Raw genomic sequence first — 27,430 nt, 5'->3', positions numbered from 1 at the left:
ATATATATATATATATATATATATATTATCCGGATATTCATTATTATGTTTTAGTGTTTACGAGACATGTAACTACGGTAAAAAATAGTGGGAAAATATGATTAATGAGGAAAATGTGAAATCCACTAAGTGATAAACTTTTACCCGAATAATGATCTCTTATTAAAGAAAAGAAATGAAGGAAAAATATATAAAAGTAAAACCAAAGAAGCTTTTTCTAATTTATAAATCAGTCAAATAGACTTTTTTGCCTCTGTTTTTGGATTGATACCCTTCTTTTTCCTCTCATTCACCATCAAATTAAACTAGCTGTTATTTTCTCCCAGATAGGAAGGAAACCAACAGTGAAACACATGCAGTTACCAAAGGCCCCCTTAATAAACAGCGGCAGCTGTTCATGGGCAGTGGCTTAGTTCGGTAAATTAACCAAGATCAAACCCCATTTATGTAACTGTCGGGCGAAGCCAACCTTCCATCCTTACCTCAAAAAGCCTTGGCAGACGGAAAGCAAAGGAAGGAAGGAAGGAAGGAAGGAAAAGGCAGCTATATGTCTCTTTAGGCTAGATCAGACACACAGAGCAGGAGAGTGTGGGCGTTCTTGGTGACCCCAATTTGACCCCTCTTCCATTCTCTCTGTCCCTGTCCCTTATCTTTTACTCTAACTCCTACTATTATTACTACTTGCCATTGCCATTTGTAATCAATCACTCCACCATTACGAAGCAACCACTACTAGCTAGCTAGGCTGTATATCCAGCTCCATCACTCCCACCGACAAAAACCCAATGAGGAAAGAAGGCCCACCACCCTCCTCCTCCACCTCCGTCGCCGGCGGACCACCTCCACTCGCAAAGCTCGTCAGCAGCTGCTTCGAGAAGAAGCCACTCTTCCTCACATTGCTCGCCCTCACATTCGTCATGCTCGTCTGGAACCTCCCTCCTTACTACCAGAGCCTCCTCTCCTCCTCCTCCTGCTCCGCCGCCATCGCTGCCGCCTCCGCCGCATCCAACATTACCAGCCTCCCCCTCACCGCATCCCCATTGCCGCTTAAGCAGCAGAAGCTCTCCTCCAGCGGTGGCTCCCCTAAGCCCGACCCCAACAAGCGGGTCTTCCAGTCTTATGGTAACGCCGCCGCGCTCTTCGTCCAAATGGGTGCCTACCGCGGCGGCCCAAACACGTTCGCCGTCGTGGGCCTCGCCTCCAAGCCCATTCACGTCTACGGCCGCCCCTGGTTCAAATGCGAATGGATCTCCACCAACGGCTCTTCCATCCGAGCCTTGGCTTACAAAATGCTTCCCGATTGGGGCTACGGCCGCGTCTACACCGTCGTCGTCGTCAACTGCACATTCCCTGTTAACCCCAACCAAGACAACTCCGGTGGGAAGCTCGCCGTGAACGCATACTACGGCAACAGCCCAAGGAAGTTCGAGAAGTTCACCGCCTTGGAAGAAGCACCCGGCTCTTACAACGAGTCGAAATTCCACCCTCCCTATGAGTACGAGTACTTGTACTGCGGCTCTAGCCTTTACGGAAACCTCAGTGCATCTAGGATCAAGGAATGGATGGCCTACCACGCATGGTTCTTCGGACCCAAGTCACATTTTGTGTTCCACGACGCGGGCGGGGTGTCGCCGGAGGCCAGGGCGGTACTGGAGCCGTGGGTGAAAGCCGGGAGGGCGACGATTCAGGACATTAAAGACCAGGCGGAGTTTGATGGGTACTACTATAACCAGTTCTTGGTGGTGAATGATTGTTTGCATAAGTATAGATACGCTGCCAACTGGACATTTTACTTCGACGTGGATGAGTATATCTACTTGCCAGACGGGAATACTTTGGAATCGGTTCTGAATGAGTTTTCGGATTATACCCAGTTCACTATTGAGCAGAATCCAATGTCCAGTGCGCTCTGTCTCAACGATTCCACTCAGAACTATTCCAGGTCAGTACTAGTACTACTTCGCACAAAGTGTTTTACCTTTCCAAATTTAGTTTTACAGAATTGTTGAGCCATTGTTCTAGTGCTACTGTGTTGCCCAACAAAGTCCGCGAGCTAATAGTAGCAAGTACCAAGTCGGAGGTGTAAAAGTTGGGTTTTAGGCACCTGAGCCTTCCTCAATTGCTTGCCTTTTCCTTTTTAGTACCCAAATTCAGGTAACAACAACCTAGTCAAGGAACAGTTTAATGGGGAAGTTGGGATTTGTTCCTCCAAATTGGACCCTTTTTCTTTGAGGCCTTGAAATCTATTGGTTATTAGCACCTTTGCTTTAGTTCTATGTTCATTGTCATTTTCGTTGACATATGCGTGGTGACGCACATAGCTAACATTCTGAATTTACATGTGACTTGACTGAAATTCAGGCAATGGGGGTTTGAGAAGCTGTTGTTCAGGGACTCGAGAACAGGACTCCGTCGGGATAGGAAGTATGCAATTCAGGCAAAGCAGGCGTACGCAACCGGGGTGCACATGTCCGAAAATGTGGCTGGGAAGACGTTGCACAAGACGGAGGACAAGATTCGTTATTATCACTACCACAATTCCATAACAGTACCGGGAGAGGTCTGCAGGGAGTTGGTGCCAATGTCGGCCAAGAACAACGTCACAATGTACAACAACCTCCCTTATGTTGTGGACGACAACATGAAGAAGCTGGCCAGCACTGTCAAAGAATTCGAGCGCAAAACCATTGGCGATGTACAGATGCCTCGGCCTGCCCACATCAACATTCCAAGGCACACATAAATCACATGATCGTAGATATATACAACTTCTAGACAATGTTATTCTCACTCTCGATTTGTCATTCTTACTATCTTGCGTGTACACGAAAGACAACAAATGGTGAATGGCGTGGGGTTCGCAAGCGTGCCTTTGTTGATGATTGTACATGGCATGGTCCATGAATCCACTTGGGTTGCCGACGCCATCAATTGAGTTCGTGGTCACGAATTGGTGCTAAACAAGAGCAAGAGAAAGAAGAAGGTCCCAGAGTCCAGATTTGATTTCATTTGATTTGTCTGTCAATAGAATTAGAAGCCTAGGTAGTGAGAGTGAGGCGTCGGTCCATCCATTATTCCATTAATCCGTTTCTATTCGATCTCTTGTTTCTTTCTTTTATAAAACCAGAATATATATAAATTGTCTATTCATAATTATTGTAAAAAATTATTCAAAAAAAAAAAAATTATTGTCAAAATGGGAATGTCTGTATAAAGGAGTTTGGTAAGGATTTATGCTCTCTACTTTTGATGGCTAATTTTGCTTTTCATAAAGTTCCCAAGTAATCAAAGAGAAACAACTATATATGCCATGTGATTCGTCGATACAATGATTAAAACAGGATCGTGTCCAATGAGTGATGAGGACATCTTTGAATGGTACAATAATTCGCGGATGGAAAATCAATTCGTTACTCTTAACCGAAAAATCAGCAAGCTTTTTCACCAAGATTTTAATCATTGCTCTTGATCTTGATTTACTTCCGTTGAGAAGTTACATGAAAATTCCGCGCTACAAACACCGGTGATTGCTATAAAGACAATTTTGGGAAATTTTGTTGCTCACTCTTTTTTTTTTGTTTGGTCTAGCTGAATTTGTTGCTCACTCTATTGCCAGTTTTGCTCCTTCTCTAGACTTGGTTCTTGCTATATTGGATGCTCCTCCACTCTCTAATGAGCTATTTGTTTTTGAGGATTTGTTTGGGATTTCTTGATCCCGTGTTAATTTGCAGCAGTTGCTCATTTCTTTTTGGTGCGGTTTTCTTTCGGTTCGGTCTTTTTCAGCTTCGGTTCGGCTTTTGGCTCATTTTTTTTTTTTTCGGTTTCGCGAACCCACCCCTAGTAAGTACACACATATTCAAGAAGCACTGCTATGAATAATGTTGACATTATTCATGTGACTATTTAATGGTGCTCAGTACCATTTGGTCTAGTGACGTTAGTCATCCATTTATAAGTGGCAGGTATTGAGTCTGACTCACAGACTAGTCGTTTTGAATGGCCAGTTGTTAAGTAATAAAACAGAAGAAAAAAAACCAAAAAAAAGATGTGACTAGTAGGTGGAAGAAACCTTTGACAACAGACATGGAGATATACTTGTTAATGATTTGGATTTTGAGTGTATCGACCAAAATTTGGATCCGTCTAATAACAAATAAAATTTAACCCAACCCGACCTGCTAATCTAGCGGATCACTAATAGCCAAATCTATATATAATTGATATTTTTATTTCCAAAAAAAGAAGTTATGTCTAGAAAAATATAAAATTTTATAATTATAAAGATGGATAGTGTTATTTAACGAATCAGATCAAATCTAGAGCTCTATTTGATCCTTTAAAGTAAGAGATTAACGAATTGAATTATCAAATCCAAACCCGACAATTACCAATGGATTCCGAATGGATCCAGATTAAAACCCTGTTCATTGATAGATCATCAAAGAGGCAAACTCTGCACTTTTGGATCCGAATTGTGAACTTTTGCTGTTAAAGGTAGGCTATACTACATGTTAGGTTGCATGTAAAGTCTATCTTTTTCTTTTTTTTTTTGACAACCATGTTACGAACATATTGATCAGGTAGTTAGCTGTTAGTAACTCACACACCCATGCAGTGGTATCCCAGCGCCAGGACACCTGCACTGACATTGTGGCGAAAGCCAGGCAAAGCCAGACTAATCCACTGCACCGCAGACGCACGAACCCAAAGGGTCCCTCAAATCTTTGGCCACGGAATGGAGCTGGGATTCGAACGCTAGACCTAGGGGTTCCAGACTAGGCCGTTCGACCAACACACCACACCACGTGGTTAATATGTTCGTAATTTGGATTCACTCGCCTCAATATATATTTATTGTCAAATTATGTTTCTTCGGCACACTAGTCAGTAGTCTCATCAAGAATACTATTCTTAGCAGTGTTTCCCCCCGATTACATATGTACTCATCACCACAGTAACTATCTCAGCGCGCGAGGTCTGTAGAATTCATGATTCTGGATCAATCCCCAAACTTGCAAGCTGCAACCAGAACAAATGGAGAAATTAGAAACAATTTCAGCAAAGAAAACAACGTGCAATTTCCAAACAGAAAGTATGGATCGTCGAATCATAAGATAGGACTAGCCTCTATGACATGCTTAATAGTGATCAAATTGAAGAAGCGTTTGCGCCTGCAATAGTTGTGCAGGACGCAAGGAATAGTAAGCCAAGTACTTAATTCTCAGGGTATTCTAGAAGCAGTCGATCAACAACAGCAGTCAAGAATTTCAGCTACGGAAAGTCAACAGTTCAGCTAAAGACAAAGTCGTTAGAAGAGTTCAACAGTGATGCAAGAAGATTTTTTTTATTTATTATTTATTATTATTATTATTATTATTATTATTATTATGCAAGCAGCAGTTAATGTAAGTTACCAAGTCTGTTAGAGCTATATTTTCAAGCATGACCACTATTAAATGAAACTGAGTCTACATTCTTCAATTCCCTAAATTCTTCTTCTGTATCAGTTTTCATTATTATCTTCTATCTTCTGTTGCTTCAATCTTCAACTCATAGCATGATGAGTTGCTAATACTAATTAACCATGGATGAGATGCTATAGCCTGACAATTATGGATTCTCTTGATATTTCACTTCTCCGATAGGATAACAAATTAAGTAGATATGTTTTCTCTCTTCCTCGATCTTAAACGTCGTACCTTCTTCCAATTTTAATCTCAACTTTAAATGTTTCCATAATTGAGATTTGATCGGAGTGTTTGACCCAACATGTTTAGCCACATCAGGCTTGCTCGCTTCACGTCTGTCTAGTTTCCTGTCCAACTAGCTAGGTTGTAGTTTTTTTTGGCAAATAACTAGCTTGTAATTAAAATGCCAAAACCTAACCGATACATGAAAGATGACATTAGTAGTTTCAAACTTGAGATGTTCTTAAACAAGAGTTGTGATACAAATGATAAAAAAATAAGACAGGATCGGTGACCAATGTATCGTACGCTGGTATATAACTGATCAAATGGTAACTACCTTGCCGTCAATCATTTTCATGTCATGGTCAGTATTTGTGAAAATCCAGAAGTTGCTTATTTGGATCGCTATGCATTGTCTATGGAGTTTCTGCTGCTGTTTCTCATAGCATGGTCTTTGGAGTTTGGTTTACTGCTGAATGAAGGTGGCTTTATTGTATATATGCTGCTTCTACTCTATTCTCGCTGTATGGTTTGGATGAGGCAAAGGGAACGAATTAAAGGGAGGAGGTTTTAACAAAATTAAAAGTGGGTTGCTGCTGCAAGTTTCTATCATCCAGATGATTTCCGCAGGCCTGGTCCAGTATTGTTGCCATTTGGTCCAAAAAGGGTTTGTTTGCAGCAAAGCTCCGGTCCTCATACTTTGCATTGGTTACTGTAGCATAAAGACTTGGGAAGATATTATTGAATACAAATGCTTATGATGAACGCTGCATAATTGATATTCTTGCAGCATTCACATGCTGCTTCTTAGTACTTCAGTTGTGTGACATTTAATGGGTTTGGCTTTTTTACTCAGGCCACCCATGTGTGATTTTATTTTATTTTATTTTTTTATTTTCTCTTTGGCTTGAATTGTTCTGAAGCCAGATGTCTTTTCCTTGTAAACCAGGTGATCAAATTGCAAGCCTGATCAGATAGTCAATTTAAAGAACATATCCAAACCTCAGACCTCAGCAACTTGTCTTAAAGCATCAACAGTTAATAGTCGGGTCAAATATTAATTTTAGATGCATGATTTTTTTTTTTTTTTCCGTCAAAAATTATAGATGCATGTTTCTCAGCTGAGTCATAAATTTGGTTATACTTCAGAATAGATTGCTGATCTTGGCTGCTAGGACTGTAGTTCACACATCATTGTGGTGTACAAACAATGTCAGAAGAACAGCGTGATGCTCGCCCCTGTGAAAGCGCAATAGCAAGATGCTTCCTCAGGTGCAATTTGCATTTGTATATTCAAAAGGGTAGCCCAAAATTATTTCCCTCCAATAAGCTTTCCGCACCATAATATTCAAAACGGTGAATGGTCAATCAGCTTGGGGGAGGAGGTTGGATTAGGACGTCCAAAGCATCCTATCTGTTGCCTGCGTCTCATGTAGCTGTTGGAGTAAAATATTGTGTATTATTTTGGCCAAAAGAGAGAGAGATTGGTGCTGGCTTATGCACTAATATTGACACAAAAAAAGGCTTGTGCAATAGTAATTCGATGAATTTTCGTGGGTGTTTTGGATCAACACGTAAACGGTGAACTTTATGGTGAACCTTTTATTTGTCAAAAAAAAAAAATCGTAGAGAAGCCTGACTAGCATCTTAATTGCCTTCATGCAGCACACATAATTACTCGAAAGAGTTACGGAATTTGCTTGAAAATTATCATGCTTTGATTCATTTACATGGAAGAAAGTGAGAGGACGAGAAAATAACCAGATAGCATCTCAAATTGAGTAAAACCACAAAAGGGAATCAATCACAATGAAGCAAACAACGTACAACAATTTCTGTTCAAAACAACACTGTTGAAACTTGAAAGTGTCCACAAGTTCATGATGGGATAATATCGCAGTTTAGCATCTGACTTTATCAACAAGACAGATTTCTTCACCTTTATCCAGCAAGTCATGGAATTAGTGCCTTCACTTTCCTGTGGTCATTCCAGTGATGCACTAAGGCAAGCACGGTGCTGCTACAGATCTTTTTGACAACACTTGGTCCTTCAGCATCAGCAATCCTGTGACCAGCCATTTCACTTTATCTGCATTTGGGAATAGTTTCATTAATTCTATGATAAGCAACAAGTATCAGGCCTATCAATTAAATCTTAAACATAACGCAGACAATCTCATGGAATATTGAAATATTGAAACAAGGTGATGAAAAACAGCTCTTTTACATTTTCAAGGAACATATGTACTGGATTGGATCTGTTGCCGAAAAATTGAAGACATCTCATGTCAGTGGACTATAAAAGAGCATTCATCCATGGCAAAGCATAGGTTATACGTACATACAATATAGTATACAAACTCCAACGTTCAACATTCACAAAAACACAAACGTACATATAGAAGCTGTAGGAGGCTAGGTAAGTTCCTAACCTTTTATCACCAAAAAAAAAAAAGGTTCTTAATCGTATACAAAATTCGGAATGGTGAAGAATATTTGGAGGACTAACCCAATTAAAAATCAATTCGGCTCTTGAGTCCTGACGGCCCTTCTTCTCTTGAGCTGTGAGAGTCATTTGATTTGGGTTCATAAAAATCGTCCACTGTTATGAAAACAGGGGAAAGTTATCAACCAGCAGCAATAATAAAGAAAAACTGCATAATCAATTCTACAACATCCAGCAGTCAACTCAAGTCCTAACTGAGAAAACACCATAATCGATATTAACAAAACTAAAAAATGAAGTCTCTGCAACGAAAAAAAAACAAGACCTGCTTTGAGTCTATTCCTGAAGTTCAGTGCCTGGGATAGTTTCATACACACTTCATTTGGTGGCATTACCAGGTGAACTCCGCAGCGTTTCAAGGGAACCTTGTTAGAACGGAGATTTTGTTGAATACTAACTCGACAGATAAACGGTGGCAGCGAATCAAATGGAATTGTATCGAACGGAATATACTGCATCCCCAGAAGAGCCGAATCACCTTCATTGAAACAACGATCTGTCACTCTTGCTTCATTGATACGAATTTCGAATTGCCAATCTAGCACCTTTTCGCCAGCAACACATAGAGCCAATCCTGTGTTGTGCCATTTGAAATTAGGGAGGACTTGAATATAAAATTCAAACAGTCCATTCCCTATGAAATCCATTTGACAACTGAACCACTTTGGAATTTCATGACTTGCTGGACATACAACCCCGAATGCAGACTTCTGAGAAGAGAGAAAAAGAGAGAAGAGATCAGCCTCCACATGATGATCAAACTTCTTCTCTACCTCCTGAACCAGATTGTCACGCAGTCTCCAACAATTGGTCAAGTCCAACCACTCAAACATTTGCGATTCTTGATGTTTCAAAATGTTTGATAACTTTGAAATTCTTTCCAATGATACGCAATCTCTCACATCTAACACTACCAAATTTGGTGGAAGCCCCGGAACCTCTTGAAGCCTTTTGCACCCATTCAAGTTAAGCTTCTTCAAGTTGATAAATTTGGTAGCAAGGCAAGCGGGAAGATTAACAAAATTGCTTTCTGAAAAATTAAGCGTGTCTAAGGTGGAGGCACAACCAAGCGTCACGAGGAAATCACAGTTTGAAATATTGCATCCTCCCGCATCAAAGTACTCTAGTGAAGGAAACGCTAAATTGCCTTGATCATCATCAGCACCGTCACTGTCACTATGACTTTCTCTTTCTGATGAAGTTGCCTTGCTGTAACGTGAAATCTTTGAGTTAGACGTTGGAGTTGGCACTTCACAGTATTTCACCTTATTCGGAAATGGAAGCACCAGTTTTGGGCAACCAGTGAGTTCAAAATAAACTAGCTTTTGTAACTCATAAATGCTGAGTGGCAGATTCGAACGGTTTTCACATTTTTGTAAAATAAAAAATTGAAGATTAAATAGATCATGTCCAATTGATGATGGCACTTCTTTGATGGCAGTTTCAGATACATTCATGTGTGTTAAGGATTCCATCCTTCCCTCAATTTCTGGGAAGTTCTTGAGCCTCTTGCAGCCTCTCAAATCAATATTTTGCAGAGATTTCATGTTTACTATTTTTGGAAACATCTTAAGGTTAGAGCAATCTTTAAGAATGAAGTCAACAAGCTTATCAAGGAATCCAACAGAAGGATGCAACTCAGCTAAACTTGTACAGGAATTTAAATCCAACCTCTCCAAATTTGGGAACATTCCAGACAAGTCGGGGAATTCTCTTAGGAATTTGCAACTTCTGAAGCTTAGAGATTTCAAATTTTGCAAATTCTGCAACACAAAAAGGAAACATAATATGATGAGCTTCACAACAACTTTATAACAATTCAAAATATAGAAGCTGGTCAAAACAGCAAATGGATAATTAACAGCTTAAAATACCTTGAGTCCTTGCCCAAGTCGTGAGATGCGACTGTTTGGCATATTGAGCTTGACTAGTTTTTGTGGATTGAAGTCGGATGGCAAATATTGTGCTGGGAATCCAGGCCAATCAAAGAACCTCAACTGATTTGGGAGATAATTAACCTCTCCAGAGAAGCGTGCATTAATGTTTATAAAAAGTTGAAGATTTTTCATCTTTTTAAAGCATTTAGCACTCAAGCATATCTCATCTTCTCTTGGTAGCTCTACTCTGATGCCTTTAACTTTTTTTGAGCCCTGATATGAACAAAAATATAGGATTAATTAGAACTGCAAGTACTATATAGTATAGACGACTTTATTTTTTCACAATTAAGAAGCTCTAGATACACACACAAACACATAAAAGGATTCATGTTCTATACTTACTGTATTTTCCGTTAAAACACGATAAACATCCTCATGAAACCATAGTCTGCTACGTCTGCCAGCATCTGCGGGTGACTCTTTACGAACAATTTCTTTTCCCATTTCCTCCAGCAAGTCATGCATCCAAATCTTACCAAATTCACTAGTATTTACGAGGGCCTTTTCTTCAAGTACTTCAATAGCATGTAAAGGGTTGAGGTAAGAACCCTCTAGTGCGTGCATCACATACCCCTTATCTTCACCTTTTAAGAAACATGCAATGTCGAGAAATGCTTCTTTCAACGGATCTTCCAATGCATTGTAACTTGTTTGAAGGACTTTTTGGATATCGCTGTTAGGAAATCTTCTGTAACCATCTAATGCAGCATGCCATTGATTTATACCCTTACCACAGAGAAGTGAACCTAAAATGTTTATAGCTAATGGAAGGCCGTGAGCATACAGTAGAGCAGTATCAATTGGGAATTTCACACACTCATCTGGATTTCTGTTTTCCTTGAAGGCATTCAAAGTCAAGAGGTTACGAGCTTCATCATTATCTAATGCCTTGGCAGTATATATAGGATAGACTTGATGTGCAATTAGCAAATGTTTATCTCTTGTTGTTATGATAATTCTGCTTCCACAACCAAACCAATCCAATCCTCCAGCTAATTTGTCCAACTGGTTCAATTCATTCACATCATCAAGAACTAAGAGAACCCTTTTGCTACCCAACCTGTCCTTTATCACCTGAATTCCTCTATCAACATCGGTCATCTTCATTTCCTGGCCCCCTAAAATCTCATAAAGAAGATTATTTTGTAGTCGAACTAGGCCTGGATGGGGTACTGAATCTGCTCTAACATTTCTCAAGAAACAGCAACCTTCAAACTTATGGGCAATTGAGTTGTAAACAGCTTTAGCAATTGTTGTTTTGCCTAACCCGCCAATACCCCATATACCAACCATGCGAACCTCACTTCCTCCAACATCTACAAGCTTAAGCATATCTTGTACACGAGACTCTATTCCAACAGGATACTTTGCCACATTTAAATAGCTACGTTTTGATACTTGTGCTGAAATATCTTCAGCAATCTTACTAATAAACTTAGCTTCATGATGCCTGCCAATTCAAATGCAAAAAGTATTTTATTAGACACAACTTTACGATGGAAACTTATACAAAATTTTATGAAACAACAATGTTTTCTTAAAGAACTAAACTTTAAATCGGATTAGAGCCTCCATGGTCAACTAAACAAATGAGTAAGTACTACTGAGGCATTTTGGAGATTACTATATGTGTGAGGGTTTGGCCTGTATCAAAAATTTCAAAAAAAAAAAACTGAGAATTATGTAAATATACCCGTCCAAGAAAGTCCATCCTGATAAATTTGCTGCATCCCTAAGAGCCAACCTCCATCTTTGTACCTTGTCCATGTTGTCCTTGAATCTGCACTCATGTTTAGCAAGTGCCTGACCAAATTTACCCTTCTGGTACCGTACGTCGGAAGGATCCACCTTGTAAAACACCGGCCAAACCAATTGTTGCTTCAACTCCATACATTGAAGTATTTTAACTAGTTCATCCAAACACCACCCTGAGGATGCGTAGTTTTCAGAGAATATGACTATAGAAATCTTTGACCCTTCAATTGCTTTGAGAAGTGCAGATGATATTTCTTCTCCTTTTCTAAGCTCATCGTCATCTATGAAGGTATTAATTCCCTTCTGAACCAAATAAGTGTGCAAATGGCCTGTGAAGTTGTTTCGTGTATCCACACCTCTAAAACTCAAAAACACATCGTATGGACATGAACGGGTGAGAGGAGAAGAGGAAGGAGTAATTGAATCCGTAAGCAGAGGCTTCTTGGGAACGGAGCCATCGTACTGCTTCAGCTCCTCCTCGGTGATCTCGCCGAGCTGGACCTGCGGCGGCAGAGGCTGCATCTCCTCCAAGCTCCTGGGCTGCTGGTGGGTATGGGACGGCCCAAAAAGCCCAGAAAGCACATGGTAAGCGGTCACGAGCAGAGCCAAGAATGTGAAGAAGGTGGCCGGAGATAGGCCTGTGTAGGCCACGATCGCCTCCTTCAGTGTTTCCCAGAGTTGCAGAGCCATTTTGAGAGAGAGAGAGAGAGAGAGAACTTTCTTTGACACTGATTCGAATATTCAAATAGCTACATTTTTGGTAATGATTTCTAATGGTTTACTTGATTTTAATTACTACTAATTGAATTAATTTCTCGTGAGAAATCGTAAGCAGGCATTGATCAATAATTAGTCAATAGGCAATCAAATCAATAGTGAAACATAGAGCCATGAAAGTCTGCGAAACCATTACCAGTAATGCACAAATGGTCCTCTCTAATGCACCAGCGTAGCAGAAAAAATCTCCAGAGTGTAGTAAAGTAATGAAGATTGGCATCAACCGGTGATCCTGCCAACATAGGAGAGGTAGATATAAACTTCCTCTGAGTTGGCAGTAGCTTCAGAATGTAAATATCTGATTTCAAAAGGCATCAATAGTTTACCTTGTCTGGGAAGTGGTTGTGCAATCAGAGATTGCTTGTTCGTGTTAAGCTGTTATTCTAGATGCTCCATAATCTGGTGAATTAGCTATAAAGTCAACGAAAAGAAAAATAATAATACAACTATGAATACCAAAGAAAAAAATAGCAAATCCATGTCCCATAAAAAAAACTGCTCTATATTTTGAATGATGTTAGTTGAAGATTAATAAATTTGCATACCAAAACCATGATCACTATGCTATCCATTCAAACCGAAACTTAAATCGAAAGTGTTTTATATTCAAATCTTCATACAAAAAAAAAACATAAAATTCAGAAACAAAACACCCAATCAAGACCACAAATTGACACACCTAAGAAAAACCCAAATCACAACAAAGAAAGAAAAACCCAACCTTAACTTAATAGAACTGAAAAAATCAATCAAACACATACCTCTTTTGCTCCTAAAACCTGTCTCCTAAACTCGATCAAAATCTGGGCACGCACTTCCTCCAAAACAAACCCAAGCGTAGCTCCCAGAGATGATCAAAATCTTCCGGAAAACTCCCGCCCAATCTCTGTTTCTTTTCCTGAAAGCTCCCTCCCATTATTTAGCAATGATCAACTCAGTTATCTGTAGTAGCTGGTCTGCATCTTCAAGGGAATTAAAAATCTTCTCAGAGAAAGATATGTTGCATCTTTGAGGTCCATTGAGATAAATGACCTTGCACTGAAATTTTATCTTCTAGATGTTATTAAGCTTCTACATATTTTTCTATGACAGGGGTACATTGCCAAATGCACACGGTGTGTGGAATGTAAGTAAGGTTTTATTGATAAAGTTCAAGCAATATACATTACAATCTTCTAATCAAGAGAACATGCATAAGGAAATCAAGAGGCTCTTCAATCATGAATTGACGAAGCTAAAGGAAAAGGCTTGCCAATAATAGAAGTATCCTTACCTGCACATGTAATGTTGATGTGTCTCCATATTGATTAACTAAACTTTTCCTTCAAAGGTCTGCACCATAGAAGCTGTTGGCAATATTATTGAAAGGGAATGTTGGACATGGCAACGTAGCATTGATGAAATATTCAAAAACAGAGGAATCCGAATAATTTAAATTGAGTTGAATCTCACTTGCATCATGAAGAAATTGGTGGATCTCTTGATGTCCTTCTCTTAAAATTGGTAATTAAGAATATGAAAAGTTCACAAATTTAAGGAGGGCTTGGTTCTCAAGGAACAATACAAAATGTGGAAGATTGACTACCTTTTATTAGAACTTTTATATGGAATGAGGACATGGTAGAGCAGCATATATAGATGAAATCAAAAACTTAGATTAAAGTTGAATGTGATTGCACCAAAACTCTGAAATTGAAGTGTCTAGCTAGCATTATGAGGTGGTTTAACTGAGCATGAAAAAAGAACTCTTCTAGTTTGACGGAGCATGAAATTGAAAAAAGAACTCTTAATTGGAGAATTAAGCCTTAGTTGGATATTAAATTGACTATCAATCAACTTTACAAACACTTCTATGTAACTATAAAATCCGCATACCTGAGCAGAACCAAGATCAAATATGTTTCCAGCAAATATCCCTCTAATCAGATTCTCTACCCGCTTGCCTTCATCTTCAATAGCATCATTAAGATCCACCACATTCTCAAACAGGTTATGGCCTTTGCATTCTCTTCATCCTGTAGTGTCCAATCACAATTCCAAACTCCAATTCAGTCAAGTACACAATTCATTACGATAAACTACCGTACAACAGTTAACAAAGTCACTCACCTTGACTTTCTTGAATATATCTCTGAACCCCAACTCCCTAAGAATCTGCTCACGAAGTCTGCAAAGTAGCTAAAAAAACCCCCAACCCGAACCCCCACAAAACAGTTCATATCAACACAATAACAGTAACATCAGCACTAAAGTGGCAATCAAAATTAACATAATGCTTACAATGCAATCAGGCGGACCGCCGTGACTCTCAGGATCCTTCTTCAAGTCCTCAAGTATTTCAGAGGCATAATCACAAACATGTTACAGGCATTTCGAAAACTAACCTAATCTCACTTGATTCAGTGTAGTTTTTACCTCTGAGCAAACGTTTCAGCTTTAGCAGGAGCATCATTGACTGAAGCATCACTCTCAGCTCGCTTCCTGCTCCAAAAAAATGGATCAAAATTCACAAACAGAACAAGAAAAACGAAGTAATTAGGGTTTAGGGAGCTGAAAAGAAAAATGGGGATTACTTGAAGGAAGGGATGGAGTTGAGGAAGAGGTCGATCCAAGCAATCTCAGTGGGGGTGGGCTTGCGGCGATTGTCGGAGGGGAAGCGGTAAGGGATGGTGCAGGCTCTGTAGTTCGATTCGATCGGCGTCGTCAGCAACGGAAATGCCACCAATTCTCAAGTCAATCTTGGTCATACGGCCATAGAAGACAGAAGAAACCGATGGAAGGTCCCGTTTGGTCGACAGGAATATCAAAATAGGAAAATGATTTATTTTCCTTTTCATGTCGATATATGGAATGGAATAGGTTTTGGTATTTTCATAAGAGTGTTCGAAACATTACTGGAAATTAAATTCTAGAATTAATTTTATATTCCTATTGTAGAGTTTGGTAAGTCATAAGAATGAAATATAAAACTATAATTTTTAATAACACCTTTTTACTAATTAAAGTATAAATATGACATCAACTTGTAATTAATATTAGTGGAGGAATATAATTTTTTTATAGGGATAATTTATGTAATTTTTTCTTTGAAAGTGGGAAATGGAAATAGAATACCACCCCTGACTAGGTAATTCTATTAAGGCTTTATGAGGGAGTCAATTTCCAGTCAAATCTCATTTTTTATTTCCTTTCCAATCTCTTATTACAACCAAATTACACATTTAAATGGAAAATGAAATTAATTCTCATTCTATACCATGATTTCCTGCCATCCAAGGGCAAAATCGTCTTTTCTGTCCCTTATGAACAGTATGAACAGTGAACTCATCTTTAATATTAGTAATAATAATAACTAGCATTCATGCCCGCGCGTTGCTGCGGGTTTTGGAACAAAATGTGCAAGTCTTGAAAGATAGAAAATTTAGTTCGCAATTAACATAGATGTTGGTTTACTAACATTATCATCATAGATGTTGGTTTACTAACATTCCCATTAATATAGATGTTCTGGTAATGTTCAAATATATATTACAACTGCTTCTCAAAAATACATTGATCTACTTATAGGCTAACCTTTTATTTTTTTATTTTTTTTTGAATTCACCCAAGCCGGGCGCCAATATATTCATCTGAAGTCAGAATAGGTTGTTACATACCCTTCCGCTGTTCATTCAGAGACAGACAAGAAGCTAGTGGTAGTACCCACAAGTGGTACATACATATAGTCCTACTCATTATACACTCAAAAGCGAAGAAATAGCGGATATCCTCCTTCGGTACTACTCCAGAGACGCTAGAAAGACATAGAGTGTTCCTAATACAAGGAATTTATTGTAATTAGACAAAACTAAAAACATAGGGATTGGGCCTAGGGCAAAAACCTAACCCAAACATAGCCAGTCCAGAGCAACATCAAGAAAAGGCCCGCCCAAGCCCATTAGGACTGGCTTGGCCCAGACCCAGCCTCCACCTCAAGCAGACGCTTAACCAACACTGTAGTTGCAGTTCCGCCGACCCACGTCGCCGCCACGACTGCTCCACCAGGATCCTTGCTGCCACGCACCAAACGTCACAACCAGAACCCACGAACCAGCCGCCACAACCCGCATCGCCCCGAACCTGCACCGATCTAGCACCCTCCGATCCTTGTCCCCCTGCATCGTCGACGACTCAGGAGCATCAAATGAGGACCATCAATCCTGCACCGCATGGCCTTGCATCCCGAAGATTTCCACTCGAAATCTGAAACCAAAAACCAGCCTGCAGGAACTCCGAGCAACACCCCTCTAGATCCCCCGGAATGTTAGCATCAATCCCCGTCCGGCAACAGACCGAGCGGCGTAGGCGGGCCTATGCCAGGGCCGCCACAGGACGAGGGTGATCTGTCAGTTGGAAAACCCGCCGCCGACTAGGGTTTTGGACGAGGACGAGTTCCTCTGTCAGTTTTCTCTCATATATTTTACTTATAGGCTAACCTAGTTAGAACTGTTGCTTCATTTATTTGCCAAAAAGAGATGTGAAAAATACAAAAAGTGACATCAATGGCTGAGAAGTTAGCCTAGTGATGATTAGCTGTGGAGGTTGTCCAAAAAGCTGCTTCCTCCATTTCTATTTACACAAAAAGTGACATGATATTTCTGTCCATTTTTTCCTTGTTCACAGTGTCTGTGGATGATGCTGCTGAATCAATGCTTCCCTCCCTGTTATTATCAAAGTAAGAAGTTATAGAAGAAGTCAAAGAAGTGATAGGTAACCAATCATATTTGCATAAAAGGATTTTTAAAACCTCTAAGCATAGCACAAAGCAGAGAAAAACATAGAGAATTCTCTTTTTAGCAGAGAATATCTAACCTCATGTCATCGAAATAAAGCAGAAACAATGATTGATCAACTCCATACAATAATCCAATAGACAATAATCCAGAAGTTGAATTGTGTGCAAGAGGTACAGATTTTTTTCTTTTCTAAAACTTCAGAAATTATCATTTTGGTTATTCAAAACTCCTTAATTACTGCAAGAGATGCATGCTTTGAGTTGCTCTAGAAACAAATTTTAAAATTTTAAAACATGCATCTGTCACACATGCCCTTGTATTGAAATATGATTGAAAATAATCTTCAATTTTGCCCAATCTGCGATCATTGTTCAATAATACTAATGTTAATATCTCTGTTAGTGTTGCTTAGGTAGATTAGATTAGATAAGTGTGTATATAATAAGCAACCCGGGCATACTTGATTGCTTCTACTACAAAATCATAATCAATTTTATAATTTGATCATTGATTAATGGTCATGAAACATTGGAAAATAATTTGTCTCCATAGAAAGTAAAAAAAGCGAGAGATAACAATCATGACAAACCATACCTCAAGAGAAAGGCAACTTCATCAAGCAAGCAAAGAACAACAATCCAAAAATCAGAGGACAGAGCAATACTACCACCTCCCGTTTTTGTTTATTCAAATCCCTACCAAATGTCATTTCATGGTTAATAACAGGGAAAGTTTCTAGAGAGAGAGGGTCCTCATTCTCTCTAGAAATTTTCTCAAATCAGCCATCATTTTGAGAGTCTCACCATCACCTCCGTTTCCACCACCACCACCACCACTTTTATCTCCATCTCCACTCCATCCACCCAGCCTTTTTCTTGACCAGATCTGCCCTATTCCTTCAGTTTCCTTCTCTTTCTCTTCCCTCTATTTCCTTCAAGTTCTCCATCTACCCATCACTTGCTGCTGCCATCATGAGCTTTGCCATGACTGGGCGAGCTCTCACTCTCACCAACCACATCACCTCTCCACCTTTTCACTCCATCACTACAACCCAAATCCTATCTCACATCAACTCTTCATCAATTTTTTAGCACAGATCTTCCTCCTCCTTTGTTATTGTTTTTGTTTGACAGGTTTGACCAATTTAGTTTTCAGATCGGCTCCATGCTCCACCACCTCTAAACAAACTTTCACCTGTTAGTGGATTTTTGTTATCTCAACTGAGGGTGCCCAGATTACCTCGGTAATCACTCCCTCTTCGGTTACTCGGTTTCTATTGGGCGTTCTTGAGCCCGGCGTGTGTCACAACTGGTGGAGAAGGCAGTACGATCTGATGCTGCGGCGGCGAATTGACGTCAAGCGACAACTTGATTACTGCGGCTGATGAAGATGTGGTGGCTGTTAGAAAGTTTAGGGTTTCTTTCTTTTACCTTTAGGCTTCTGACTTGTAATTTAGCCATACCCATTATGGGTTGTATCTTGTTTATGTTGGGCCTAAGTGCCTCTTGATGCTGGGGTCTTTTGTACCTCTTGTATTTGGATGTACCAGTTGGACCATCTAATACATATTTTTCATTGGCCAAAAAAAAAATCCCTACCAAATGCAGACAATTTTATGTTACTACAATGAAAACAAAAAACTGAAAGATAAATCACAGAATCTTAGATTAAAGAAAAAAAAAAAAAACAACAACAACAACAACAAATCAGAGCAAATACCCACCGCTTCTCTTTTTTCAATCAAGCAACAGCCCATCTCCTCTCCTTCTCCTTCTTTCAAGCAAGCAAGACCTCCGCTCCTCTGTGTTTGACAAATAACAAAACCCAAAAACAAAAAAGATTTCATCAGGTCCCAAAACAAACCCAAACTCTATAAACCTTTAATGAACAACTAAAACTGACAATCCCAAGATTATGAACAAATGGAACAAAACTCATCAAAACTATGAATCCTAATCAATAATAGACCCATATCAATTTTCGGACAAAAAAAAAATCAAAAAATCTCAGCCAAGATCGTACTCTCCGCAAAACCTCCAACAAATATCTTTCTCCACAAAAAAAGAACGATGCAGCCTAAACAATAAACGATAGTTCATAAGTAAGTCGGAGAGATCCATCATGCAGAATCAAAGGCAATAATTTAGTCCAAAATCAATAGCTCACCCACCCCTTAATCTTTAGCTGTAAATTTCTCTCCCATTTCTTCCACAATCACCCTCCATCTTCTCGCCCAAATCAATCACACACCTAAGAATCTGTCAAAAAAACACCAAATTAGACACACACCAAACAGTCTCTCACAAAAACCCAACAAATAAGTGCCCAACCGAACAAAAATGCACAAAACAACGACATGCAGAACCCATCACCCAACAACTGCATGCCTCTAGATGCGAAGAGCCCAGCCAAGAATGAAGATAGAAAGAGAGAGAGCAGATCACGTCAATCACCCCAACACCTTTTTGATCTAACAAAAACAAAACAAACAACGATGACTGTTAGCCAAATAGCCACCCTCAAGTATAATGGCCAAATTATAGTGTAGGGATTATGAGTAGGGGATATCGTACCCAAGGGATTGGAAAACCCACTCTAGCTAAGGAAAACCTAAAGGGTGCTAGATGAATATGCAAATGTGCAAATCACAAACAAGGGCACACAAGTAAACCAAAGTTCATGGTGAATATATGCAAGATGGTGTAGTGGTTTGATTTTTGTGTTGGATATGGTTTAAACTCAAATGAACACACAATAAAAACTTGAAATGTAAACTAGGCTATGCTAAACTAGATGTGATAGAATGAATGGAAGTTAGAGCTTTGGGTTGTTCACCATAGCCTCCCTTGCATGCATTGATGTTCAAACTATAAGTAATGCAATCCCAAGTATCCAATTACCCTCTTAGCATCCGGATAAGACTACTAAGGCCTACACTCCTTTGATTTTATCAATTCCCACAGGATAAGTGCGAAACTAACTATCCAAGAACAAGTTATATTACCGGATAAGTATCAATTCCTTGCTCCTAGATGCATAAAGGTTTGAGTTTAGATAATCAAGCAAGCAAACCAATTCTAGGTCTATGTGATTTTAACTCACTACATTCACATACACACCTAGTATGCTATCATGCTATTAATGTTCAAAGCTAGCTACTCTCTAAACATTGTTCATGTAATGACAAATGCAAAGTATTCCAATTAGCTAGATTCAAATACAATCATTCACTTCTTGAATTAGCATGTGAAGATGATCATGGAAATTGCATCAAATAAGATTCAAACATCAATTCATTACAAGTTTGGCTAGGGCTTTCAATTAACCCTAGCCCCAACAATAGACTACTCACACATATCTACATAAACTAGCATCAACATAGTGGAAAACATTAAGCTATCAAAGAATAGAGTTTAGAAATAACTAGGGATATATGATCACAAGTGAAGGATGATGAAGTGGTTGATTATGGAAACTTTGTCATGGAAATGATGTGGTGGCTCCTCTTGTGCTCTAGCTTCTTCCTTGAACTCCTTCTTCAAGACTTGAGATGATGATGATGCTTATTATATGTAAGATGTTATGAGTAGGGATGTAGTTGGGAAATGAAGTGGTGGAGATGAAGGTTTTATGTAGGAGATGGTCGTGGATTATGTAGAGAATAAAGAGAGAAAGATGTAGTGGCTAAGTGTGGGTGATCTCCCCTTTCTTGAGATAATGGGTGCTTAAATAGATGGAAAGAGGGGTGTCTAATGGTGTTGTGAAGTAAAAGGGAGCAGCTCACAACTTCCAAGAAGCATGGAGGTGGAGTAGAAAAGTGGTAATAGATCCCAAAATTAAGGGAAAATGTCCTGGGAGTGATGGAGTAGGAAATGATGTTTAGGGTAGGAAATGATGAGTGAGGGATGATGATTAAGCCTAAAACATGATGGATATTGGAGTATTGATGATGATGGACTTTTGGATAATAGAGTGTTTGGTTGAATTAGAACCAAAATGGTTAGAATTTGGTTGAGATAGAATGATGGTGAATGGATGTAATGACATGGATGCTATGGTACTCATCCTCCATGCTCCTCCATGAATGTGGCAGGAAAATACATGGCACCACCGTGAGTGATGGTGCGCCGCCTCTTGTGCCGCCAAAAGTGGTGGTGCACGGAAAATTTGCTGGAATTTCACTTTTTTCTCCTCTTGTCAAGATTTTCTACAAAACATGGAATTAGATTAGTCAATATTAAATTGGACTTTAGAACAAGTAATTTCCATGTTTTAGGGCAAGAATATGTATATGAATTATGATCCAACAATGACGACAGGCAGGAAACGGAGAAAAAAACATTAACCAATTGAAGCAATTCCAAACCTCATCATCCCTCTCCTTGCTAAGAACAAATTCAATTTCACAATCACCAAAACGTCAAATCAGTCACATGCAAGGAACAAACAAACTCTAAATCGAAGAAAAACAAACATGATGACGACATGCAGAACCTGTTCTCTGTAAATCTCTCCTAAGAACACAGAGGTCAGGCAAAAACGAAGAGAAATAAAAAGCATCGCGTTCACCACTCCATCATGTTTTATAGCTAGGTCAACATGAAACCGCAATTAAGCCAACAAACGAAGGGCAAAATCGTCCTTTCACAACTCCGGCTCGGCTCAAGCCAGCACTGTTACTAAGCCGATGAACAGTTAACTGAGAATTCAAAGATATGAAATATTCATCCAATTACGGTCCGTACCGTGCTTGACGTTTGGCTCCTTATAAATTTTAGTACCTCACGTTTGAAAAATATCAATACGGTACCTCAGGTTCTCAGCCCGGCCAATGATTGGTACATATGGCCGTTACCTTCGTTACGGAGCTAGCAAGCTGGCAATTTTAAACTTAAAATGACTAATTTACCCTTTTTTTTTTCTTAGTTGTGCTTCTTCATATAATAAAAAAAAGCAAAAGAAATTTTTATTGGAGGACATGGGCGGTGGCGGTAGTGCTGGGCTGGACCAAAAAAGTGGCCACAACATCAAAATCCTGGTTGGATCCAGGTTGTGGGTGGGAGAGAATGGCGACTCGGGGGAGAGTGAATTTCCACTGGGTGAAGCTCTGTGAGGTTAAGGAGGAAGTTGTAGCCGTTGATGTACTCCTTCAGCTCCGGCTTTGTCGGGTTATCGGGGATCCACCGGTAAATCGAGAACGTCTTCATTTGGATCACATACGGGGCTTGGAATGGTGACCCACACCGCTCCATCTTTTGGATACTCAATTCAATTTCCCCAAATCAAATAGAGAAGCCTTCATTTCAATTTCATTTTCAATTTCTGTTCATATTGAGATTGGGATTGAGAGAGAGAGAGAGAGAGAGAGAGAGAGATTGAGGGTTATGTAAACTCTCCCTATCTCTCTCACATGTTAATTTGCTGCAAAATGCTCTTGGCTGTTATGATTGGCGATAGGATACCTTCAGTGCCTTGGTCAATCATCATAGTGGACAATTTTAAGCTAGTAGTAATGTGTTAGTGAACACACCTGTTGTGGTCAAAATGTGGAATTTTGCATCCAGTTGCATAGATGGAAGTGTTGGATTGAAAAATGACTCTCTAAGGCCAACACAAGCTACTCCGATGATGAGGGTTCTTCTGGTGTCAACAGAGAGCAAGGATTAGAGTGCCGCATATGCTGGAAATCTTTCAATATTATTGAAAATGTGCCCTATGTTTTATGGTGTGCTGAATTAATTGTCTGAGTTTAGTTGTCTTGATTTCCTTGTCCAGATTTATAACAGAGGCGGTGGCTGAGGCGAGAGAGAGAGAGAAAGAGAAGTACACCAATCTAATGCTACTTAAACCAAGCAACGTCCCAAAACCCCAACAGTTTTATGAACCCAGATTTTGATTTATGTAGGAATTGAGGACTCAATTTTATGAACCCAGATTTTATAGAACCAATTAGCAAAATCAAATCAAAGTGACCAGGACGAATTAGATTACCAAAAGGAGGATATTAATTTGAGGCATTCACAGGACTTGTTCTCTAATCTAAACACGAACTATTTGGATTGAATCAAAGACCTAAAAGAGAGAGGGACTTGTTTTGATCTAAAAAGAGGAAGAAAGATGATAAGAAAGAAGAGAGAGGAAAAGATTTTTTGAAATAAATAAAAATAATAATAGATTAAGCCTTGAAGGGACGATGATACCCTTAAAAATTGCAAACGGGCAAATCTCTGTAACGGAGCTAACGGTCATATGTACCAATCCTCGGTCGGGCTGAGAATCTGAGGTACTGTTTTGATATTTTTCAAACGTGAGGTACCGAAATTTATAAGGAGCCAAACGTCAAGCACCGTACAGACCATTTTCCCTTACCAACTACATGAATCATTTAGTGCATGAGGCAAAACAAAAACAACAGACTTACTGATAACAAGTTTTCAGTAGAAATGCTACTATTCATCTTCATTGCACCTTGTTTATCTGAGTTATGAGAACAAACAAACCATGCTTGCTCCTTAAAATTATTACGCTTTATTCGCTTATATCATATTGGGAGGCTACGGTAAAAAAACACCACATAACATAAAATCAACTCAATTTGAGCAAACCTGAAAGCAATCACAATGTCGACAAACTTAATTAAACAGCAAAGAAGATTAATCAACTTCTATTTCCACAACAGTTTGAGAAACTAATTCAGAACACATACTAAGCTCATCATCAAGTTCAAGAGCCCTATGGAAAGGAGAGACAATGATTCAGAAAGTTTGAATGTGTCCATAAATCATGTTCGAACCTGAGAAGATCTACTCTTCAACAACACTGATTTTTACCTTTTTCCAGCAAGTCATAGAATGTCCTGTTTCTCCTCTGTTCATTTCATTGATGCATTTTCCGAAGGATTCCAGCAGCCAAAGCAAGCACCAAGCCAATGACTATCTGTCAAGGTCCTCTGAGCGAGGCATAAGCAATATGTGACAAGCCATTTCACTTAATCCGCAATTCAGAAAGTCTCACATTGTCAATTCCTTTGGATTCTTAGGTGTTTTGGATCTGTTACACATAAATGGTATGACGATGAGCAGCGGGATGGTCAACTTTGAATTTACATTTTTTGAACCATTTTTTTGTCAAGATAAAAAGAATATCATTCAGAAGCCTGATTAGGATCTTAACTTTAGCACACATAGGTTACTCGAAAGAGTTGTGGATTTCTCTTGAAAATTATCACTGCTTTGATTCATTTACATGAAAGAAACTGAGAATACGAGAACTATAACCAGGTAGCATCTCAAATTGAGTAAAACCACAAAAGGGAATCACAATGAATGAAGCAAACAACTTCTGTTCAAAACAACACTGTTTATACTTGAAAGTATCCATAAATTCATGATGGGGCTAATATAGCAGTTTAGCATCTTATTTCATCAACAAGACTGATTTCTTCATGTTTATCTAGCAAATCATAGAATTAGTACCTTCGCTTTCCTCTAGTCATTCCAGTGATGCATTAAAGCAAGCACAGTGATGCTACATATCTCATTGACAACACTTGGTCCTTCAGCATCAGCAATCTCGTTACCAGCCATTTCACTTAATCCTGCAACTCGAAAAAATTTCATTAATTACATGATAAGTATCAGGCCTATCATTACATCCAAAACATAACACAGAGAATCTATAGGAAAGTATCGCTTGTAATAATTCAATTAGATTCATATATTATAATTGTAATTAGGATTATTTACCATATATGTATTCCTAGATTGTATTAGGAATCTTGGACGTCAAGATATCTCTTGTATTAATATACTCTGTATGAATCACTGAAATCATCTTCAACCAATATTTTCTCTTTTTCATGGTATCAGAGCAGGTATCACAATCCAATCTCATCTCTTAAGACTCTGCACTCTACTTCTCGCGTGTAATATCTTTTTTTTTTCATCAATATACGTTCTTCAAGAAGGCATCACTGAAATATACTTGGACGTCAACATATCTCCTGTATTAATATACTCTGTATGAATCACTGAAATCATCTTCAACCAATATTTTCTCTTTTTCATGGTATCAGAGCGGTTATCAAAATCTGATCTCATCTCTTAAGCCTCCGCACTCTACTTCTCGTGTGTAGGTTTTTTTTTTTTTTTTTTTCAATCATGAAGAATGATATACGTTCTTCAAGAAGGCAGCAAGTCTGACATCTCCAATCCCTATTTTATTCACCACTATGATCATCCAGGGTTGGTGTTGGTCACAAAACCTCTCAATGGTGACAACTATTTGACGGGGCAAAGAGCCATGTCAATCTCCTTAAATGCCAAGAATAAACATGGTTTTGTCAATGGCACCATTAAGGCCCCTTCATCAGAAATTAATCCTCACAGTTATGCAACATAGTCTCGTTGCAATGATATGGTTCATTCTTGGATTGTGAATTCAATTACTCCAAACATCTCTGATAATGTGATTTACTACACTACTGCTGGCAAAGTTTGAGAGGATCTTCGTGACCGCTTTTCTCAAAGCAATGCTCCATGCATCTTCCAAATTTAGCGGGAGATTGCTTATCTCAAACAAGAACAACTTTCTGTTGCAACCTGCTACACCAAGTTGAAAAGTTTGTGGGATTAATTGGCCTCTTATACAAATTCAATATGCACTTGTGGAGTACAACAAGATTGTCAAAGGCAGATGCAATTTCTTATAGAACTCAAAGAGTAGTATGTTGCTGCTCGTGGACAAATCCTTCTAATGAATCGACTTCTATTGGTGCATTAAGCTTACTCTTCTATTTATCAAGATGAGTGACAACGTGCTTTTGGTACCACTCAAGGGTTAAACGACACAACCAGTGCCGCCATGGCGGTTGGGAATGGAAGACAAAATCCCTTTCCTCGCTCAAATCAACAAAATCGGTGTATTGGTTCCTCTAGTATACGTCCCCATTGCTCTCATTGTAATGAAGATGGCCATTTTATTAAAACTTGTTGGAAGCCGCATGGTTATCCTCCTAGGCATTCAAAGCATAAATCCAAGAATAATGGAAATCGTGGAAGTGTGACCTCTGTGAATAATGTCTCTGAAAGCACAAGTAACGATGATTTGAAGTCGATTGTCTCAGGTCTCTCAGATACACAAATTCAACAACTTTTGACAATGTTGAAATAAACGGCAAAGGTAGTAATGGAAAGACTCCTCAAGTTAATGCTACAGCAACACCAGGTTTGTCTGAAACTTTATCTCGCCACTGGATACTTGATAGTGGCGCTATAGATCATATAGTTTCATCATCAGGCGTGTTGACATGTAGTAATAAAAATCATACCTTTCCTCCTGTATTACTGCCAAGTGGAGAAAAAGCACAAATCACTTCTATGAGATCAGTACCATTGAATTCATATTATTATCTCAGATTAAATACTTGTTACTCCCTCTATTTTACTCCATAAAACAGTTCAATCCAAAATTTTTAAATTAAACAGATTAGTCTTTATTCTCTCTAATTATCACACAATAGCACTACAACAAAAAGTCTTTTTAGCGACCAATTTTTTTACGAGGAATTTATTTTCCTCAATAAATGTCACTTTTTATGAGGAATATTTCGATTCCTCACTAAATGTCATTAGGTATTTTGTGAGAAACATATTTTCCTCACTGTACACTACTTTCTACGACGAATGTTTCGGTTCATTACTAAAGGTGACCATAGTTTGGTCTCCTAAATCAACATGTTATTAGCGAGGAAATATGAGACTCGGGTGAGGAATTTTTTCATCGCTAAAATGACTTTCAACGAGGAAATAATGATTTCGTCGTTATTAGTTTGGCGGAAAATTATGTAAACCCGCCAAATTCAAAGGCGACAAAACTATGGTTTCCTCGCTAAAAATCTGGGTTTTACGAGGAACTATTTCCTTATCAAAAGAAGCAATTGGCGAGGAAATAACGATTTCGTCGTTATTTGTTTGGTAGAAAATTTTT

At 38.9% G+C, this 27,430-nt stretch overlaps 2 protein-coding genes across 11 annotated transcripts; one reads left to right on the top strand and one right to left on the bottom strand.

Annotated features, from left to right (window-relative positions):
- The first annotated feature begins 488 nt into the window (after window positions 1–488).
- On the top strand, window positions 489–3,159 carry LOC133706915 (galactan beta-1,4-galactosyltransferase GALS1). Its single transcript, XM_062132457.1, has 2 exons — window positions 489–1,942; window positions 2,362–3,159. Exons 1-2 carry the CDS (start codon window positions 786–788, stop codon window positions 2,741–2,743), a joined length of 1,539 nt encoding a protein of 512 aa, XP_061988441.1. The 5' UTR covers window positions 489–785; the 3' UTR covers window positions 2,744–3,159.
- Window positions 3,160–7,389: 4,230 nt separating this feature from the next.
- LOC133743206 (TMV resistance protein N-like) lies at window positions 7,390–15,469 on the bottom strand. Of its 10 annotated transcripts, none has more exons than XM_062171065.1 (13): window positions 15,242–15,469; window positions 15,084–15,149; window positions 14,778–14,846; window positions 14,544–14,683; window positions 13,942–14,000; window positions 13,430–13,706; window positions 12,995–13,067; window positions 11,830–12,900; window positions 10,479–11,586; window positions 10,071–10,346; window positions 8,462–9,959; window positions 8,200–8,292; window positions 7,391–7,779 (listed from the first exon to the last, which is right to left on the bottom strand). In XM_062171065.1, exons 8-12 carry the CDS (start codon window positions 12,579–12,581, stop codon window positions 8,204–8,206), a joined length of 3,723 nt encoding a protein of 1,240 aa, XP_062027049.1. In that variant the 5' UTR covers window positions 12,582–12,900; window positions 12,995–13,067; window positions 13,430–13,706; window positions 13,942–14,000; window positions 14,544–14,683; window positions 14,778–14,846; window positions 15,084–15,149; window positions 15,242–15,469; the 3' UTR covers window positions 7,391–7,779; window positions 8,200–8,203. The 10 variants fall into 10 exon arrangements, with proteins under 10 accessions (XP_062027054.1, XP_062027049.1, XP_062027045.1 ...); XM_062171061.1 differs by having other exon boundaries at window positions 13,430–13,630; XM_062171063.1 differs by having other exon boundaries at window positions 13,430–13,624.
- Between the last annotated feature and the right edge of the window lie 11,961 nt (window positions 15,470–27,430).

This window comes from Rosa rugosa, chromosome 4 (genome assembly GCF_958449725.1).
Source record: "Rosa rugosa chromosome 4, drRosRugo1.1, whole genome shotgun sequence".
Lineage (NCBI taxonomy): Eukaryota > Viridiplantae > Streptophyta > Magnoliopsida > Rosales > Rosaceae > Rosa > Rosa rugosa.
Note: the sequence above shows the minus strand (reverse complement) of the source record. Positions and strands in the feature narration are given on the sequence as shown.

Coding starts and splice junctions, on each gene's coding strand:
- LOC133706915 (XM_062132457.1), top strand. CDS start 786: ATGAGGAAAGAAGGCCCACCACCCTCCTCCTCCACCTCCGTCGCCGGC. Junction 1,943..2,361: donor TCCACTCAGAACTATTCCAG/GTCAGTACTAGT, acceptor ACTGAAATTCAG/GCAATGGGGGTTTGAGAAGC.
- LOC133743206 (XM_062171065.1), bottom strand. CDS start 12,581: ATGGCTCTGCAACTCTGGGAAACACTGAAGGAGGCGATCGTGGCCTAC. Junction 10,347..10,478: donor GTGTTTTAACGGAAAATACA/GTAAGTATAGAA, acceptor TGTTCATATCAG/GGCTCAAAAAAAGTTAAAGG. Junction 9,960..10,070: donor GACTTGGGCAAGGACTCAAG/GTATTTTAAGCT, acceptor TTTGTGTTGCAG/AATTTGCAAAATTTGAAATC.